This window comes from Staurois parvus, unplaced genomic scaffold, assembly GCF_062004578.1.
Source record: "Staurois parvus isolate SC_StPar_1 unplaced genomic scaffold, SC_StPar_1.0 ptg000066l, whole genome shotgun sequence".
Classification (NCBI taxonomy): Eukaryota; Metazoa; Chordata; class Amphibia; order Anura; family Ranidae; genus Staurois; species Staurois parvus.
This window is the reverse complement of record NW_028317862.1, coordinates 10,728,877-10,746,068: the sequence shown is the minus strand read 5'-3', so window position 1 is coordinate 10,746,068 and position 17,192 is coordinate 10,728,877. Positions and strand designations below refer to the sequence as shown.

Sequence of the window (17,192 nt, the reverse complement as noted above, 5' to 3'; positions counted from 1 at the left end):
GGAAGGGGGTAAAAGTGCCGGTATTGAAGTTTTTAAACGTGGCAGCAGCTGCTGGGGAATGGAGGGCACCAGTGCGGCTAAGAAGGAGAGGGGGGGGGGGGGGTCTGCTTGAACATGTTACATGTTATACTCTAAATAAGGTGTAATATTTAACATGTTCAGGGTGGTATTTGGGGTTTCCATTTCATATAGATATGTATTGGTTTCTATTTTATGTTTTTGGCCATTTTTAATGCTTGTGGGTGCAGCAGTTTTGAGAGCATTAACTTGTTTCTGACCAAAAGAAAGTGTAGTCAGGTGCTTAGCTGGCAGGGAAGAAGCAACTACAGAGACACCGTGCTGCAGCTACTCATGTGTTCATACAGGACTTCTATGCTGATCTAGCCAGTGCCATTGCATTTCCATCCACCAGAGGGAGCCTGTGGGGCACAAAGTACTAGAGAGACTCTGATGCCTAACAGTGATGGATTTTTGGAAATTTAGTTCACCCGAGGGACTTGATTATTGTAGCAGATATAGCACATAGAGGAAGGACTTCAATTCCCAGGATAAGGATAACAAGGGAGGAACCAGAGGTATTTTTGCTGAGCAGAAAAAGGAAGGATAGTCTCTTTCTGCAGGAGGCTGAGGCAGTGCACATCTTATTCTAGCTGTGTGCAGTAGGAGCAGAGGGACATCATTCTTGGGCCTGAAACCACGACTGAGCCTGTTGGGAACCAGTTACACAGAGAGGAGATGAGCTCTAAGGATATTGCGAATGAAGTCCCCTGTTGCCAAACATCTGGATTGGTGTTTGCTGTGCGCACAGGACTGGTTAGCGGCTACTTGTTGGTTTCACATTACTGCTGCTAGCACAGGGAGACTAACTATATCACTGCATGCATAAACCTTAAAGGGACTGTACTTGAGTGCACCACCATTAAGACTGGGCCCCACCACTAGCCTGCAGAAGGTTGAGAGCAAGGAATTGATTAACTACTTACAGTCAGGTCCATAAATATTGGGACATCGACACAATTCTAACATGTTTGGCTCTATAAACCACCACAATGGATTTGAAATAAAACAAACAAGATGTGCTTTAACTGCAGACTGTCAGCTTTAATTTGAGGGTATTTACATCCAAATCAGGTGAATGGTGTAGGAATTACAATAGTTTGCATATGTGCCTCCCACTTGTTAAGGGACCAAAAGTAATGGGACAATTGGCTTCTCAGCTGTTCCATGGCCAGGTGTGTGTTATTCCCTCATTATCCCAACTACAATGAGCAGATAAAAGATCCAGAGTTCATTTCAAGTGTGCTATTTGTATTTGGAATCTGCTGCTGTCAACTCTCAAGATGAGTTTCAAAGAGCTGTCACTATCAGTGAAGCAAGCCATCATTAGGCTGAAAAAACAAAACTAACCCATCAGAGAGATAGCAAAAACATTAGGCGTGGCCAAAACTGTTTGGAACATTCTTAAAAAAGAAGGAACGCACCGGTGAGCTCAGCAACACCAAAAGACCCGGAAGACCACGGAAAACAACTGTGGTGGATGACCGAAGAATTCTTTCCCTGGTGAAGAAAACACCCGTCACAACAGTTGGCCAGATCAAGAACACTCTCCAGGAGGTAGGTGTATGTGTCAAAGTCAACAATCAAGAGAAGACTTCACCAGAGTGAATACAGAGGGTTCACCACAAGATGTAAACCATTGGCGAGCCTCAAAAAAAGGAAGGCCAGATTAGAGTTTGCCAAATGACATCTAAAAAAGCCCTCACAGTTCTGGAACAACATCCTATGGACAGATGAGACCAAGATCAACTTGTACCAGAGTGATGGGAAGAGAAGAGTATGGAGAAGGAAAGGAACTGCTCATGATCCTAAGCATACCACCTCATCAGTGAAGCATGGTGGTGGTAGTGTCATGGCGTGGGCATGTATGGTTGCCAATGGAACTGGTTCTCTGGTATTTATTGATGATGTGACTGCTGACAAAAGCAGCAGGATGAATTCTGAAGTGTTTCGGGCAATATTATCTGCTCACATTCAGCCAAATTCTTCAGAACTCATTGGACGCCGCTTCACAGTGCAGATGGACAATGACCCAAAGCATACTGCAAAAGCAACCAAAGAGTTTAAGGGAAAGAAGTGGAATGTTATGCAATGGCCAAGTCAATCACCTGACCTGAATCCGATTGAGCATGCATTTCACTTGCTGAAGACAAAACTGAAGGGAAAATGCCCCAAGAACAAGCAGAAACTGAAGACAGTTGCAGTAGAGGCCTGGCAGAGCATCACCAGGGATGAAACCCAGCGTCTGGTGATGTCTATGCGTTCCAGACTTCAGGCTGTAATTGACTGCAAAGGATTTGCAACCAAGTATTAAAAATTGAAAGTTTGATTTATGATTATTATTCTGTCCCATTACTTTTGGTCCCCTAACAAGTGGGAGGCACATATTCAAACTGTTGTAATTCCTACACTGTTCACCTGATTTGGATGTAAATACCCTCAAATTAAAGCTGACAGTCTGCAGTTAAAGCACATCTTGTTTGTTTCATTTCAAATCCATTGTGGTGGTGTATAGAGCCAAAAATGTTAGAATTGTGTAGATGTCCCAATATTTATGGACCTGACTGTACTTCTGTCTTGATGACAACCCACACCCTTTGTAGGTTAAATACAAAGTGCACTTTTGGAAAATTCACTAAATGCTACCAGAGAGAATATACTCTACTTGCAGTCAACCAGTTTTAGTGTCAATTCCTGGTGTTTTTCCATAGTTGTATGCAGGGTATTTGTGCATGCATAGGTGTCTGTGGTTGTCTCTTGCTCAACCAGGTGTGTCAGAAAGTACATAGCTGTTTGTAAGTCGTGGCACAAGAATGGAGAACCCGATGCATCAAGCAGCTCCTTTAAGGGGCTGCTTGAAATCCTCTGGGATTTTTGTTCTCTGAATAAATGATGGAGACAATGAGCCAGATAGTGAACATGGATTCCGCTGTTGCTACTGAGTGGTATAAGCAGCAAAATGGCCAGTTGGAGTCTAGCGTGGTAGCCGATATCCCTGGAGATGCCTAGACAGAAGAGCAGATCTGGCAAGCAGTGATGGCACTGGTTCCCAAACAATGAGTGTTCATTCCAGACATGAGAACAGATCAAGCCCCCTCTCCCACCTATGTGCTGTTAGAATGGAGAAGGGGTATTACCGCCTGTTTCCAGGGAGATAGTCTACAGTCGACTAATGACATTGAATCTCATATGGTTCAGCTGAAAGTGCCAGACGTCAACCCAGAGAGTTCAAATCAGGCAACTCCGATGGAAGGAGCTGTTCCATCAGCGCCTAGTCGATATGATAGGGTCTCAATTCATTGATGTGAGAATTCATGGCAAAGTAAGGCTCAACAGTAGCTCAGCATACAGCATACCAAGAATTGAGGACCTTTTCGAGGAACCAGCCAGTACCTGCTGGTGAGGAAGGTTTCAAGGAGTGGCTGGAGCAAGCCATGCAAGCCCTAGACTAATGGGACATTCCTGAGGCTCAAAAAAAGCAGAGAATCACTGTGAATTTAAGAGCGCTTGCCTCAGAAGATATTCCAAACCTGAAACTCAGCAAGCAGGATTGTATTGCCTATGACTACTTAAGTATACTTCAAAATGTGTTTGGGAGAACAAAGAAGGCCTTCAACCACATGTACCAGTTTGAACATGCTTACCACAATGAAGTGGGGAAGCTGTCAAAATGTATGAGGCATCTTAACAAGATAATGCAGAAGTTGTTGCTGAAGAAAGGTATAGACCCCAAATCAGTAGATGAATTTCGTGCACGACAGATTTTAGGGGAGCTCAACCCCTAGACCCTATCATGATTTAGCTGAAAATTTAAAGGGATGGTGGAATCTTAAAGTACCCTCAATCAGGATTCTGCAAGAAGAGGAAACCATGCTGGAGAATAAAAGGAAAAGCCGAGATCAGAACCTGTTGCTAGAGTTAGGGTGGTTCATGCAGTCAGTGGCGACCCCAAAATAGAGCTTCTGAAAGCCCAGGTAACCCAGATAATTGAGATGTTGTCTCTGCAGGAAACCAAAATTGCCACATAACCTGGTCAAAGTCTTCCAGGGCCCAGTCAGTCTTTGAACTCAAATGTGCCTACTGAGAAACCAGCAAGTCAAGTGATTTGTTTCAACTGCGGAGGAGTGGGACACTACAGACGAGAAAGCACAAGCCCACATAAATCTGATAGCTAGCACCAGGAATGAACCAGATACCTACCTACAACAGCCAGTTCCAAATCTAAAAACACAGAGAAACATCAGCATGGGTCTAAAGCCTCACAGAAGGCAATCCCTACGGTTTCTGAGTGACCATCCAACTCACTCTCCTTGACCATGGGTGTCAAACCCTAGAAGGACAATGCACACCAACCTCCTAACATCAAGAAAAATGACAGCAAACCAAGAAGGGGGAGGGCAAATATAGACTGCTAGACCTGCTGCCCCAGCTGCTTTAAACAAGACCCCTGGCAAACTAGTAGGCCCTTCTCCCATCATGTCAGTTCAAGTAGAATTCATCTACGCGAAGGTCCTTCTGTATGCAGGAGTACAGGTGACTCTTCTGTACAGGGATTTTCTGATAAACATGGAAAGCACTTACCCCTACAGAAGCTGGAAGATCTGGAAAATTTGGGGTATTGAGACCCAGACGTTACCATATGATGGGTTTCTGCCAGTCAAGCTGGCATTTGACCCCTCTTTGGTTGGGCAGTCAGAGACATTCTACACATTAGCCATCATGTCCCCCTGGAGCCATCAGAGTCCTTTGATAGTAAAGAAAAATACTGATCTCGTCAGGAGACTACTCACTCCCTTTGTCTCAAAGAATGACCCAGCAACACGAGAGTTTACACCCCATGCTACACTTAGTGTATCAGTGCCTTCATACAAGAGCAGAAAATCCCAGGGGGGAGGTTGTGGTGACTGGACAGGGGTGAGAAGATATTGCAGCCAGGAGAAGTGCATGTTTCAGTGAAGGTCAGCGGGGATCAGCCAGGGCCCTTTGTCATCCTTGAAGCCAATTCTCGGGGAGAGGGCACTGGAGTGGAGCTGATCCCTGAAGTAGTGTCAACTAGGGTCTTACAACGAAACAATGGGAGAATTCCCATCAGCGTTTGCAATGTTACTAACTCTGCAGTGAAGTTTTGGGCCCAAATGCTGATAAGAGAAGTGAAACCAGCTATCCCAGTCTCACCATGTGATTTGATGGGAGGAGCAGAAGAGTAGATTCCAGCAGAAAGGTTTTACCCACAGAATACACTAATTTCATCTGAGTAGAGAGAGAGAGGGCCAAAGCCCTGCTCTTGAAATGGTCGGAGATGTTCTTCAGCAATGATTTTGATAAGAGTGCCCAGCACCGAATTCGACTTCAGGAAGTACATGCGTTGTGTGAAGGAATTGAACATCGTGGCAAGGGACCAGAGCTATTGGAGTTTCTGCTGCAGGTGTTCCCAAGCTCTACTGTAACTTTACTCAAACAAAAGATGGAGGCCTACCTGCCCCCTGCAGTCTGACCCTATAAGCACTGGAAAGTGGGTGCTTAGATTGGCTTCTGGTGAATGTTTCAAAAGAAGCATATCTGATCCATAAAGAATGGGATTGGTTATAGCTGCAAGGTGGTCTACCAAAGGGGCCTCTTGGATAATTCTGAAGACAAGTGGCAACTGTTCCTGCCAGAAAAACACAGAGAAACTGTGTTTGTTGCTTTGCATGATGACCATGATCACTTAGGGCCCAAAATGACTTTCAAATTAGTGAAAGACTGATTCAATTGGCTTTGTATGCTGGATGATGTTGAAAACTACTGCCACTTCTGCTTACGCTGCATACAAAGAAAAATGTTGCCATCCAAAGCTGCCCCACAGTCAAGGACTGGTGTGCATGGACTTCTTATGCTTAGAACCGGACTCTGTGGACATTCTACTGGCGACAAACCATTTCACATGTTATGTCAAAGCGTTCTTGACAAAGAACCAATGACCATCCACAGTAACCAAAATCTTGGTGGAGAAGTTCTTTGTTCATTATGGACTGCCTGAAAGAGTCCATTTTGATCAGGGAAGACACTTTGAAAGCTGAGAAGCTGCTGGATCTGTTGGTTGTTCAAAAGTCCAGAACAACCCCCTACCGTCCACAGGGGGCTCCACAGCTTGAAAGGTTCAACAGCAGCCTTCTCGATATGCTTGGGATTATTTTTACAATGAAGAAATATCACTGGAGCAGGCACATATCAGCAGTTGTGCATGTTCATAAGAACACTGAGAATGATGCCACAGGGTATTCTACATATATGCTCATGGATGAGATAGAAGTTTGGTTTCAGGTTGACTTAGAGTTTGGCACATGACTGGATCAGACATCTGTGATGTCTCATGGAGGTATGTGGATCACCTGTGGAAAAACTTAAAGATGGGTTATGAGGCCTAGGTTGCATCAGATGCTCGAGGTAAACAATATAAAAGGAACTTCAATCTAAGGGTTAGAGTGCAGGACTTACAACCAGGTGATCGAGTGCTACTGAGAAATCTGTGTGTTCCTGGGAAGCATAAGCTAGCTGACTGGTGGAAATTCCAGCCTTACATAATCTGCAAGCAATTGCCTGGATTGCCAGTGTATCAGATCCAACCAGAGGGGAAGACAGGCACTGCAATTGTCTTCTATCTCTAGTCGAAGCTGTTTGAGTGCCTCAACAGTAAAGTCCACCTCAAACTTTGACAGTCTCCTCGAGGCAACCACCAGTCACTAGATCACAGTCTTCTCCCCCAGCTGCAGAGGAAGACTAAGACAGTGAAGAAGAAGATGTATGTATGGGCTGGTTGTGGCCATCTGTGGCAATAAATGCCACCCCACCCAGTCCTTTTCCTGAAACTAATCCAGAGTCCCTCAGGCCTGAGGCTCCTGAATTTATGCCACATACTTTTGAGACAGAAAGTCAGGAGTAACTTCTTGCCCCACTGTGTGAAGAAAGCCTAGACTTTTCTGCCATCCCCGTAATTAGATGAGGACTTTGCAGGAGAAGGTCCATTTAAGTTGAAAGACCAAAGAACTAAGAGTTCAATCCCCCCTTCCAAAAGACTTTACGTTTCGTTATGATTCTTTAGGGAAGAGGTCAGAAGAGAATGTGTTCACAACCCGTAGGACTAAAAAAATGCCAGTCCTCTACACTACAGCTTTGGTGGAAGGCATCTCTGGCTCATCTCCTGACACACCTAGATGGGAAATCCCACTATTTGTGGCTTATGGTCAAAGTGGTTGCTCCCCTTCAGATAAATGGTGTTTGTCTCTTAAAGTGATATTAAAGTCTTGTTTTTTGTTTTTTTTTGTAAATAACAAAAACATCATACTTACCAGCAGTGGTTTTGCCTGCTCTTCTTGGGTTCCTCACCAGTGCTCCTGGCCCCTCCTGCTTCATTCCAGAGAAAGCAGCTTGCTTTGGGGACACCCAAGCAGGTACACTCCCAAGCTCTGCATGCCCATTCATACACAGAGCAGCCACTCGGCTTCACCCTCCTCCTGATTGGCTCACTGTCTGTGATTGACAGCAATGGGAGCCAATGGCCTCCGCTGCTGCCTCAGCCAATCAGAAGTGGGAGTCCCCGGAGAGCTGAGGCTCTTGTGGACATCGCTGGATTGAGAGGAGGCTCAGGTAAGAATTGGGAGGGGGGTGGGGGGCTACTGCACACAGAAGTTTTTTACTTTCATGCAGAGAATGCATGAAGGTTAACAACCTTCAGCCTTTGGAACCACTGTAATGTTCATTTATGTTATCTAATTTGCTATGAACATTTATTCTGTACAGGACTCTTTTTTGGTCCCTTTTTTAGGGACCAAAGATTCTTTGTTGGGGGGGGGGGACTGTGTAGCCAGGTGCTTAGGTAGCAGGGAAGAAGAAACCACAGAGACACCATGCGCAGCTGCTCTATCTGTTCACACAGGACTTCTATGCTGATCTAGCCAGTGCCATTCTGCATCCATCCACTAGAGGGAGCCTGTGGGACACAAAATACTAGGGAGACTGATTCATAACAGTGATGTATTTTTGGAAACTGAGCTCATGGAAGGGACTTGACCATTGTAGCAGATGATAAATGAAAAATACCCTAACGCTACAAAAATATAATAAAAACTCTCAATCTATCAATTAATCCAAAAAACAGCTGCTAACACCCTTATGGTATCACACAAACACAGTACAAACCATGATTATAATTATAATATATATGGTGCCGCTCTGTTTTGCACCTCCTAAATTAATTTTTAGTGCATATGAATAATATACAACAAACTAATAAACAGTGTAAAAAATAATGAAAATATATAATGTAAAAAACATACATATAAATATTGATATAAGTGTACTGAAAAAGTCCTCTTTTGCCCTTTAATTTCAAAACCAAATGTAGTGTTCTCTAACAATTCCAAACTGCATAAACTGTGCTCTTCTCCATCTCCATCGTGCTCAGACCTATACTGATGGACCTCAATAAGAGGTCAGGGCAGGCTTTTTAGCACAAAAAGCAGTTCTCTCTTGGATTCTTGCTTACTTCATATATCCAGTGGTGTGTTTACTCATTGTGCTGTCCTAGGCAACACTAAAATTGAAGCACCCCCTTCCGGGTGGCACCACAAGTTTCAGCCATTGCATCCACCCGCCGCCCCCACCACAACCTTCACCCCCAGCGGCAACACTGCTCTCTGCCACCGCAGCCTTTAACAAGTATTAACCTCAACACACTTGACAGAAGCAGTTGGCCACACTTCAGCAGCGAGCATCTTGGTGGAGCTTGGTGGATCGCTGGCAGTGCTTCACTAAGTCCCTGTCCCTGCAGCTTATGTCATTTCTTCCAGGGGGGGCACAGAACCCCTGAGAATTGCCGCGCCAGGAAAACGCCTTGTTTGCCTCATGGTAAATACATTGCTGCATTTATCCAGGGATCCACTCACCAAAAGTCATCAGTGCCTTCAACTTGCCTAGAACACTTGTCAATTTAGCTCATAAAATATGATGCTGATAACGCAAAGGTGTGCAATAGGGTTGATATCCCTGGAGGTGTCTGTAACATGGAACATGATTTGGCATGGAAGATTGGTCAAAAAAGTGGAAATTGCAGTTCTAGGTTTCTAAATGTAAAATAATGTTTGGCTTGTATCACAACATCTTAACCGACACCTGGAAGGAGAAACCGTATTGCTCATTTCCTGGCTCTGTTTGAAGAGCTATACTGTTTGATGCAATTGTAAGTACAAGTGTTCTGGGCAAGCTGATGGTGCTGGAGTAAGCAGGAGTCCAAGAGAGCTGCTTTCAGTACTAAAAAGCCTGTTCTAACCTTTTATTATCCCTTGAGGTCCATCAGTACCGGGGAGAGCATACTTCAATGAGCACAATGGTGGAGAAGAGCAGTTTTTGAAGTGTGGAATTATTAGGGAATAAAAGAGAAGTGGACTTTTTTCATTATGCTGTAATCAATATTTATATGTATGAAGTTTACATACACAGATAGGGATTGGACAAAATTATGGAAACGCCAGATAAAAGAACAAGATCGTTACTTAATAGGGTGTTCGCATCCAAGATGGCCTGAATTCTCCTAGGAATTGACAGATATAAGTCTTGGATGGTGGATAATGGAATCTGATGCCAATATTCATGTAAAAACTGTGCCAGCTCTTGCAGAGATGCCAGAGGTGGAAATCGAGCCTGAACCTTGTTCTCCAAAATTGACCATAGTGGCTCTATTATATTGAGATCCAGAGACCGCGGCACCCAGGCAAGATGCAAGACTTCATCTGCATGCTCATCAAACCATGATTTGACAACACCAGCTGTGTGAATTGGAGCATTATCTTGGTAAATGGTGTTATCTTTGGGAAACAATGTCTGCACCATTAGGTGCACATGCTTGGCCACAATTTGTACATGGCAGTGACTCTACCTTTTAAAGTGATGATGGAGCCTACAAAATACCAAGATATGGCTGCCCAAACCATGATAGCACTGCCACTATGCTTTACTGTTGGCAGAAGAGAGTCCTGGTCGTAAGTGTTGGACAGTGTTTGCCACACATAAACACATCCAGTGGTTGGGAACAGTGTAAAGCTCGATTCATCACACCATATTACAGTCTTCCATTTATCAATAATCCTTGATTTATGGGTACTACCCCACTCTCTCCTCTTTTGAGCATTAATATTGGTCACTAGTGGTTTGGCAATTGTGGCTTGCCCGTGAATGTTATGCTGGGACCAAGATTTAGCTTTGCAGTAGTTATTTTTTTTACTCCGGGTCACAAACCTGCACAATATCCTTTTGTCTCTTTCGGTCAGTTGACCATGTCGACCAACCCATATATACAGTGCCTTGAAAAAGTATTCATACCCCTTGAAATGTTATGTTGCAACCAAAAAAATAAATGTATTTTATTGGGCTTTTATGTGATACACTAACACTAAGTGGCACATAATTGTGAAGTGGAAGGAAAATGATAAATTGTTTTTAAATTTTTTTACAAATAAATATCTGAAAAGTGTGGCGTACATTTGTATTCAGCCCGAATCAATACTTTGTAGAATCACCTTTCGATGCAATTACAGCTGCAAGTCTTTTTGGGGATGTCTCTACCAGCTTTGCACATCTTGAGAGTGACATTTTTGCCCATTCTTCTTTGCAAAGTAGCTCAAGCTCTGTCAGATTGGATGGAGAGCATCTGTGAACAGCAATTTTCAAGTCTTGCCCCATATTCTCAATTGGATTTAGGTCTGGACTTTGACTGGGCCATTCTAACACATGAATATGCTTTGATCTAATAGAAGCCTTCTTAAAAACTTGGAAACCCTGGCTAGACCATTATGCAGATATGACTCTTGGAGCCACTGCTTTAGAGTTATATTTATAAGACTTCATCCTCCTAATTTGTCTAGCAAGTACAAGGACAGGACAGACTGGGAAGCTTTAGGTCTTTTTGCCAAAGATGCATCTAGACAAGCGATGACCAGCAGTGTTGGGGATCCAATTTTCACATGTATCCTTACAATGCAACCTTTTTTGTAGTTTGCTGTGTTTTTGGCTGTGTAGTAGGACCACTCACGCAACTAGGCATTGTTAACATTTATACTTTAGGTGGGGCTAAATGTGGCTCAGAAAAATACCAGTTTGACAGGTCTGATACTGTCTTTGCTGTAACTGAAGAGTGTAGAGACTTCTATCTACTTCTGATTGCTTACGTTGGTCAGTATCACTCAGGGACGGACTGACCATTTGGAAACTCAGGCACTGCCCGAGAGCCTGGGGTCAGTAGGGGGCCCCATGAGATGCCCCTGGTACCTTTTTCATAGGCTTTTTTGAGTTTGGGCAAGGACACAGGGGCCCCATGCTCCCCTATTGCCCAGTGGCCCCATGAGTTGTCAGTCCACCCCTGGTATCATCAAACAAGCTGTAGAAATACTGACAATACACAACAGTTGAAGATCCACTCTATCAGGCCAGTTACGCCTTCATAGAAACGGTTGCTGCAATAGCTAGCGCGATTATCCCATGCTCTCTGTAGGCACCAAACTGCATCACAGCTCAAGAACTAAAAGCACTTCATGTATTTTAGGACTGATTTTGCAAAGGCTACCTACCAGCACATAGCTCTTTTGTGAAGATAATAAAAACTGCTCTCTCACAGGACCATCATAGTTTGAACCTTACATCCTTGATTTAATAGCACCATCTAGTGACATTATTACATTAATGCAACTTCCTGCAATGAAAATATATACTGGATTTCCTTCTAATATGTAAAGCACAGTATGTATATATCGCTTATATACTACATACATTGGGTGACAGTGTCTAACAATGATAAAAGGTACAAATTGTCAGCACAGGTAAAGAAAATACACAGGATATGGAATATATTAATGCAATAAATTTTGCACTTCTATAGAACAGATATTGCTTTACCTTCCCTTTCTCCCAATGCTTCAACCATCTGTACCAATTTTTACTAGGGTTGCACCGATACCAGTACTGATGCCAATACGAAGCAATTGCACAAGTATTTCGTGCAAATACTCCAATACCTGAAACAGATACCTTCAGGCTCAGTTCTTTCAGCAGGATTCCTTGATGACAGCTGAAATGTAAATGAAAAAAAAAAGCCAACAATTACAATTGTTAAGAAGCGGCGCTGTCACCTTAACAACCAATGACTCATTCAGTTGTCAGCGGGGTTCCCCTGCTGACTTGTAAACAAGTCCTGGCAAGTAAAACTGTTAAAAAAAAAAAAAAAAAAAGCAGCCTGACAAGGTTTATCAACACTGCTCAGCCGAACGGAGGAGTTTTTCAAACATTTTTCCATTAAAAAAAAAAAAAAGCGCCTGAAAAGCTAAAGAAAAAAAACTGCTTCCCTATGTATCTGAATGTATATCTATGTATGTTTTCACACTGAGGCGTTGAGCTTGCGGTGTAAAAACTTGTGGCATCTTTGGGGCATGTTTGGGGAGTTATAAAAAAAAAAAAAAAAAGCCCCAAAAACGCCTCTTCCCATTAAAATCAATGGAAAACGCCTGAAAAAACACCTCTGAGAAGCAGTTTCAAGTCACGTGTCCTTTAAAAAACGTGGCAAAAACGCCATAAAAATGCCTATTTTTTTAGGCGTTTTTGCAGCGGATCAGTGTGAAAGTAGCCTAAGACTAGGTTCTCACCTATGCAGTTTGCATTTGATCCGTTTCTGCAGCAAAAACACAAAGAACGCACTACGTTTTTCCATTGAAGTCTATAGAACCAAAACACAACGTTTTGCATTGAAAAAAGTCCCTGACCCTTTCCAAAAAATGCACCGGGTGAAAACACAGATGTGAACCTGACCCATAGGAAATCATGCTAAATGGACTGCTGTCCATTTCTGCAAAATGTAAAAGGCAGCGGAAAATGCATAGGTGTGAACCAAGACTTACACCCCGGTCACATCAAACCTGATTTTTAAATCGTGTGACTTACAGTGAAGTCGCACAAATTCAAAATCAGGTGACCTGCCGATTTCCTTGAGATTTGCAAGACATCTGACACAGATGCCTATGCAAATAGCAACAAAAAGGAGTGCATGAAATACTTTAGAAATCCGTGGGGGTTCAACCAAGTCGAAACCGTACTGATATGACCGTTCGAATAGTGGACAAAAGGGTGCGACTTGGCATACGATATGCAAATCGCCTGGCATGCAAGTCGCATGCAAAATCACACCCGATGGGAATGGGGGCTTAGAAAGCTACACAATGAAACCATGCTTCTTATTATCTTTGTTTGTTTATTCATCTACAGATCAAAAGGGATGAACTTCTATCTGCAGATGAAATCAGTTAAAAGCAACCTGTCACTTAAAAAAAAAGTTTTATTTAAATTAAATGCTCCTCTGTTTAACCCCTTATTAACCCTTAGTTTACTCTAATTAGCCCTAATTAACACCTTATTCTCCTTCTCCAGTTATTTTCCTGCTTATATTTTTTGTTCATCTCTATTTTATAAACTATTAATAATTTAAACTTTGTTGGCTTTTGTTTGCTTTGCTCATTAACATTTTTAAACCTTTTAACATTTTACACATTTCAAAATTGAAAAAAAGTGCAAAATTAAAAAAAAAAATCTAATTTGTAATTAACTTTTCAATGCTTTGTACCAGATTCATAATTTTAGTTTCATTTTAAAAAGAGTGCAAATTACAGAATAAAATGCACACTGCTCAAAAGAAGTAAATGTGTGCTTTTTTTCAGTTTTGTTAGATTTAATTGTCGAAGACTAAGATGTGAAACAATAATAATTGTTGTAAGATAATATTCACAAAAAAAATTGTGTCAGACTATTTGGTGGTATTTGATCACTGGCGTGATAACCGCTGTGTCGTCGGAGAATGGCCGCTAAGAAGGGGTAGCCACTGTGTAACTGATAGCCTTCACCTCCTGAAGATGCTGGTACACCCTGATGTGCTCACTATAGTCCTGAGACCAAGAGAGCGAACCTGCCTCAGCAATTCCTTATAAGACCTCCTGACCGTCCTTTTGCTGCAAGGCTTCCTGGGAGTTGCAGTTTAATCAAGCTATAGTCCAGTATTAGATGGTGGTTTCAGTCCTACAAGTCCCATGATTCTCTGCTCCTTATTCAGTGGTAATCCCCCTCTGCTGTAATACCCTAGTACTCGTACTTGGCCATTAAAGTGAAAGTCACTGGGCACAGTAATATCTTCTCTATACTTGCATAGCCCAGTACTTGCCTACACACCTTATATACCTCCAAGAACCATATAGTCAGATTGATGAATGGTAGGTAGAATTGAGAAGACTCAGCTCACACACAGTTGGCAAAAACTAAAACAGTTGTCTCAGAACTGAACGAAGATACATAGACTACGTATCAAAGAGATCACAATTACACACTCTGAACATGCTCAGTACATGATGCCAATAGCAAACAAAAAGTGGCCATTTCAGTGGTGAGTTCGGAAGTAGCCAGCCAAAGTGACACCACTGGCGTCATTTACCGAGCATGTTAAGCATGCTAAAACACAGTCACAGGAAGTGCAAGTGAGCTGTAAACGTAATCTTTTTCATAGATAGTCTACATATCTTTGTTCAGTTCTGATACAAGTGTTTCAGTTTTGTCAAAATACGTGTAGGAGTTGAGTCCCTGCAATGCTGCCTACCATTCATCAGTCTGACAAGGCGGTTTTTGGAGATATACGAGGAGATCATTATGACATGCTGTATATGACCCAATGAGATCTATGGGTTGTGCTCTGTAAGCATATGCCGATGGCTCTAGCTGCAGACCGGATAAAATCTTGTAGAGGACAGGATGTGGCCTGCAGTCTGTGGTTTAAAGACCCTTGTTTGTGCTCTTTTTTACCTATATTGTTGACAGCACCAAAGAGCTGAATTCCCGTGTTTTGGAAACAGACACAGGCTCCGACTATCTCTGTTTGGTTGCGGAAAGTGGTGGAAATTAATGCAATGGAGGAAATGGTAGCAGCGGGGAGAGGTGATCGGCCCAGTTTCCTGAAGAAATGGCATTACTGGCACGAGTATATCTATTCTGAAGAATAGGTTTCTCTATTGGTGTGATTCGCTTGGTGTTCTGCTCTTTGCCTTGAGAGGTCTGGGTTCGGCCTGGGAGGGGATGGTGTTGTGTGTATTCCCCCTTCCTTGTTTTACCCTTGTCCTTTCATCTTCCTTTTCCTTCCTTAATGCCCCCCCCTCCCTTTTTTTTCTCCTTTCCGCTCTATCTCCTTTCTCTTCTCTATCTATGTCTGTCTTTCTCTATGTCTCGCTCTCATCTTTTTCCTTTTTTTGTTTAGAATTTTTTCACCCTTTCAATTGCTACTTTGACAAAAACTGAAACACGGGCGGTACAGCTGGCGGCTCAGATATTCCTCCTACCCTGAGCTAAGTGTCCTTAACAATATGGATCCTCTTAGGTTTGTTTCTGGCCTTGAGTACTTATACACGAGTGAACAATGTTTGTTTAGGTTCTGGATACAGACTTATTCTTTCGAGATAAATGACTTATATGCTACATTTGTAGAGATCTGTATCTATATGCTGTTCATTTCTATGGACACTGTTATTGGTTGTACTGTTGTCAAAAGCTGCTACTAAATAAAGAAGAAAAAAAAAAGAAGAAAAAAAAGACCCTTGCTTAGGTGAACGATCTTATTTCAGCAATTGTTTACAATAGTTCAAATTTATATTTTTCATGGATGAGTGGAGGAAAAAAAAAATAAAGACACTGATGATAGACTTGTGTTCTGTATTGACCAGGAGTATTTAAAAATATAACAGCAACAAACCTGGTACCAGTGCACTGCCAAACATTCTATGAATGAATCCAGCAGTGTACACAATGTGTTTGTGACTTTCTGGATTCCAGCGTAATGAATTAAACTCTGAAGCATGGTGATGACAAGAATAATACGGTCATTGTAAATATAAAGGCAATTGCTGTACATTCACCACATTTCATTAAAGGATCTCAGTCACTTCTAATGTCTATTTAAGGTTTGGTATGATCTACTTTGAATTGTCAGCTAGATACTTTCAACACAATAATGAACAATTCTTAACTTTTAGAATTTTTGAGAAACACAAGAACATAAAAACTCCCTTGCCCTCCAGCCCTCTTCTGCTAATTTGTGTATTAAAATCTACCCACTCCTGAGCTATGTTTCCACATGCCAGTACTAACATGTCTGAAATGCAGGAGACCTTCGGGGACACACCATATTCTATGGCTATGAGCTGCAACCTATGCAGTATTATAGAAATACGGTAATGGCTTCCAGAGTGGATCAGCCTAGCTTTGAGAAGGCCAGAGGGTTGGAGCAAATTAATTGCTCATTTGCAGAGGAGATTATGGAGGACCTTTATGTTCCAAAGGTGCATCTACTCTTACATTAGGTGAAATAAAATAATTCAAGATGCAGAGTAAACCTGATTTTTACACAACTGATATATTGAAGAAAAAACTTTTATTACAGTAATCTCTGTACAAGCGATAGTATGTCAATGTAAAGGCCTCCATAAAAGAAAATGAAGATAGCCTTTCAATTACAAAAATAACAAAATAAGCTTGAGTACAAAACATAAATAGAAATACATATTTAAACATCAAATACATATTTAACACCTTTATGTATGCTTTATATTTTTTATTAGGACAATACGTTTGAGTGCTCTTTATTGGCTTTGAAGACCTTTAGGGGTTGTTACCCTTTTTTCTTTTATCTTGAAAATAACGTATGTGATCTTCAGGGTTTTTTTTTTATATGCAATCTTGTTTTGTAATGCGTTACAATAAAAGTGATTCTGAATTTTAATGCAGAATTTAGTTTAAATGACAGTGAGAACTGAAAATGCATATTATATAAGTGCAACTGGAATTGTCATTTACGTCTCCTTGATGAATTCTTGTACGTATGAAAAGGACCATTGCAAAAGATTTTTTTTATCTATCAGCATAGATGTTCTTCAAAATCTGCCATAACATTACTCTGAAAGAACATGTCAATGGTCCCATCCATCTGGAAAGAAAAAGAAGAGTGTGTGAATTTTAGTGCATAGAAGAAATTATCTTAGTTCTTGGGATGTTGGTCACCTAAAGAGAAGCCATCACCAATAAAATGG

The 17,192-nt window shown here is 41.9% G+C and overlaps 1 protein-coding gene across 1 annotated transcript in view; it reads right to left on the bottom strand.

Moving 5' to 3' along the window:
- Positions 1-17,020: 17,020 nt before the first annotated feature.
- The window catches only part of BRDT (bromodomain testis associated), a 169,299-nt gene continuing 169,127 nt past the window's right edge, over positions 17,021-17,192 (bottom strand). The window contains exon 19 of the mRNA XM_089668933.1: positions 17,021-17,089. Within this exon, the coding sequence (XP_089525059.1) occupies positions 17,021-17,089 (69 nt within the window). The remainder of the gene's footprint in view (positions 17,090-17,192) is intronic.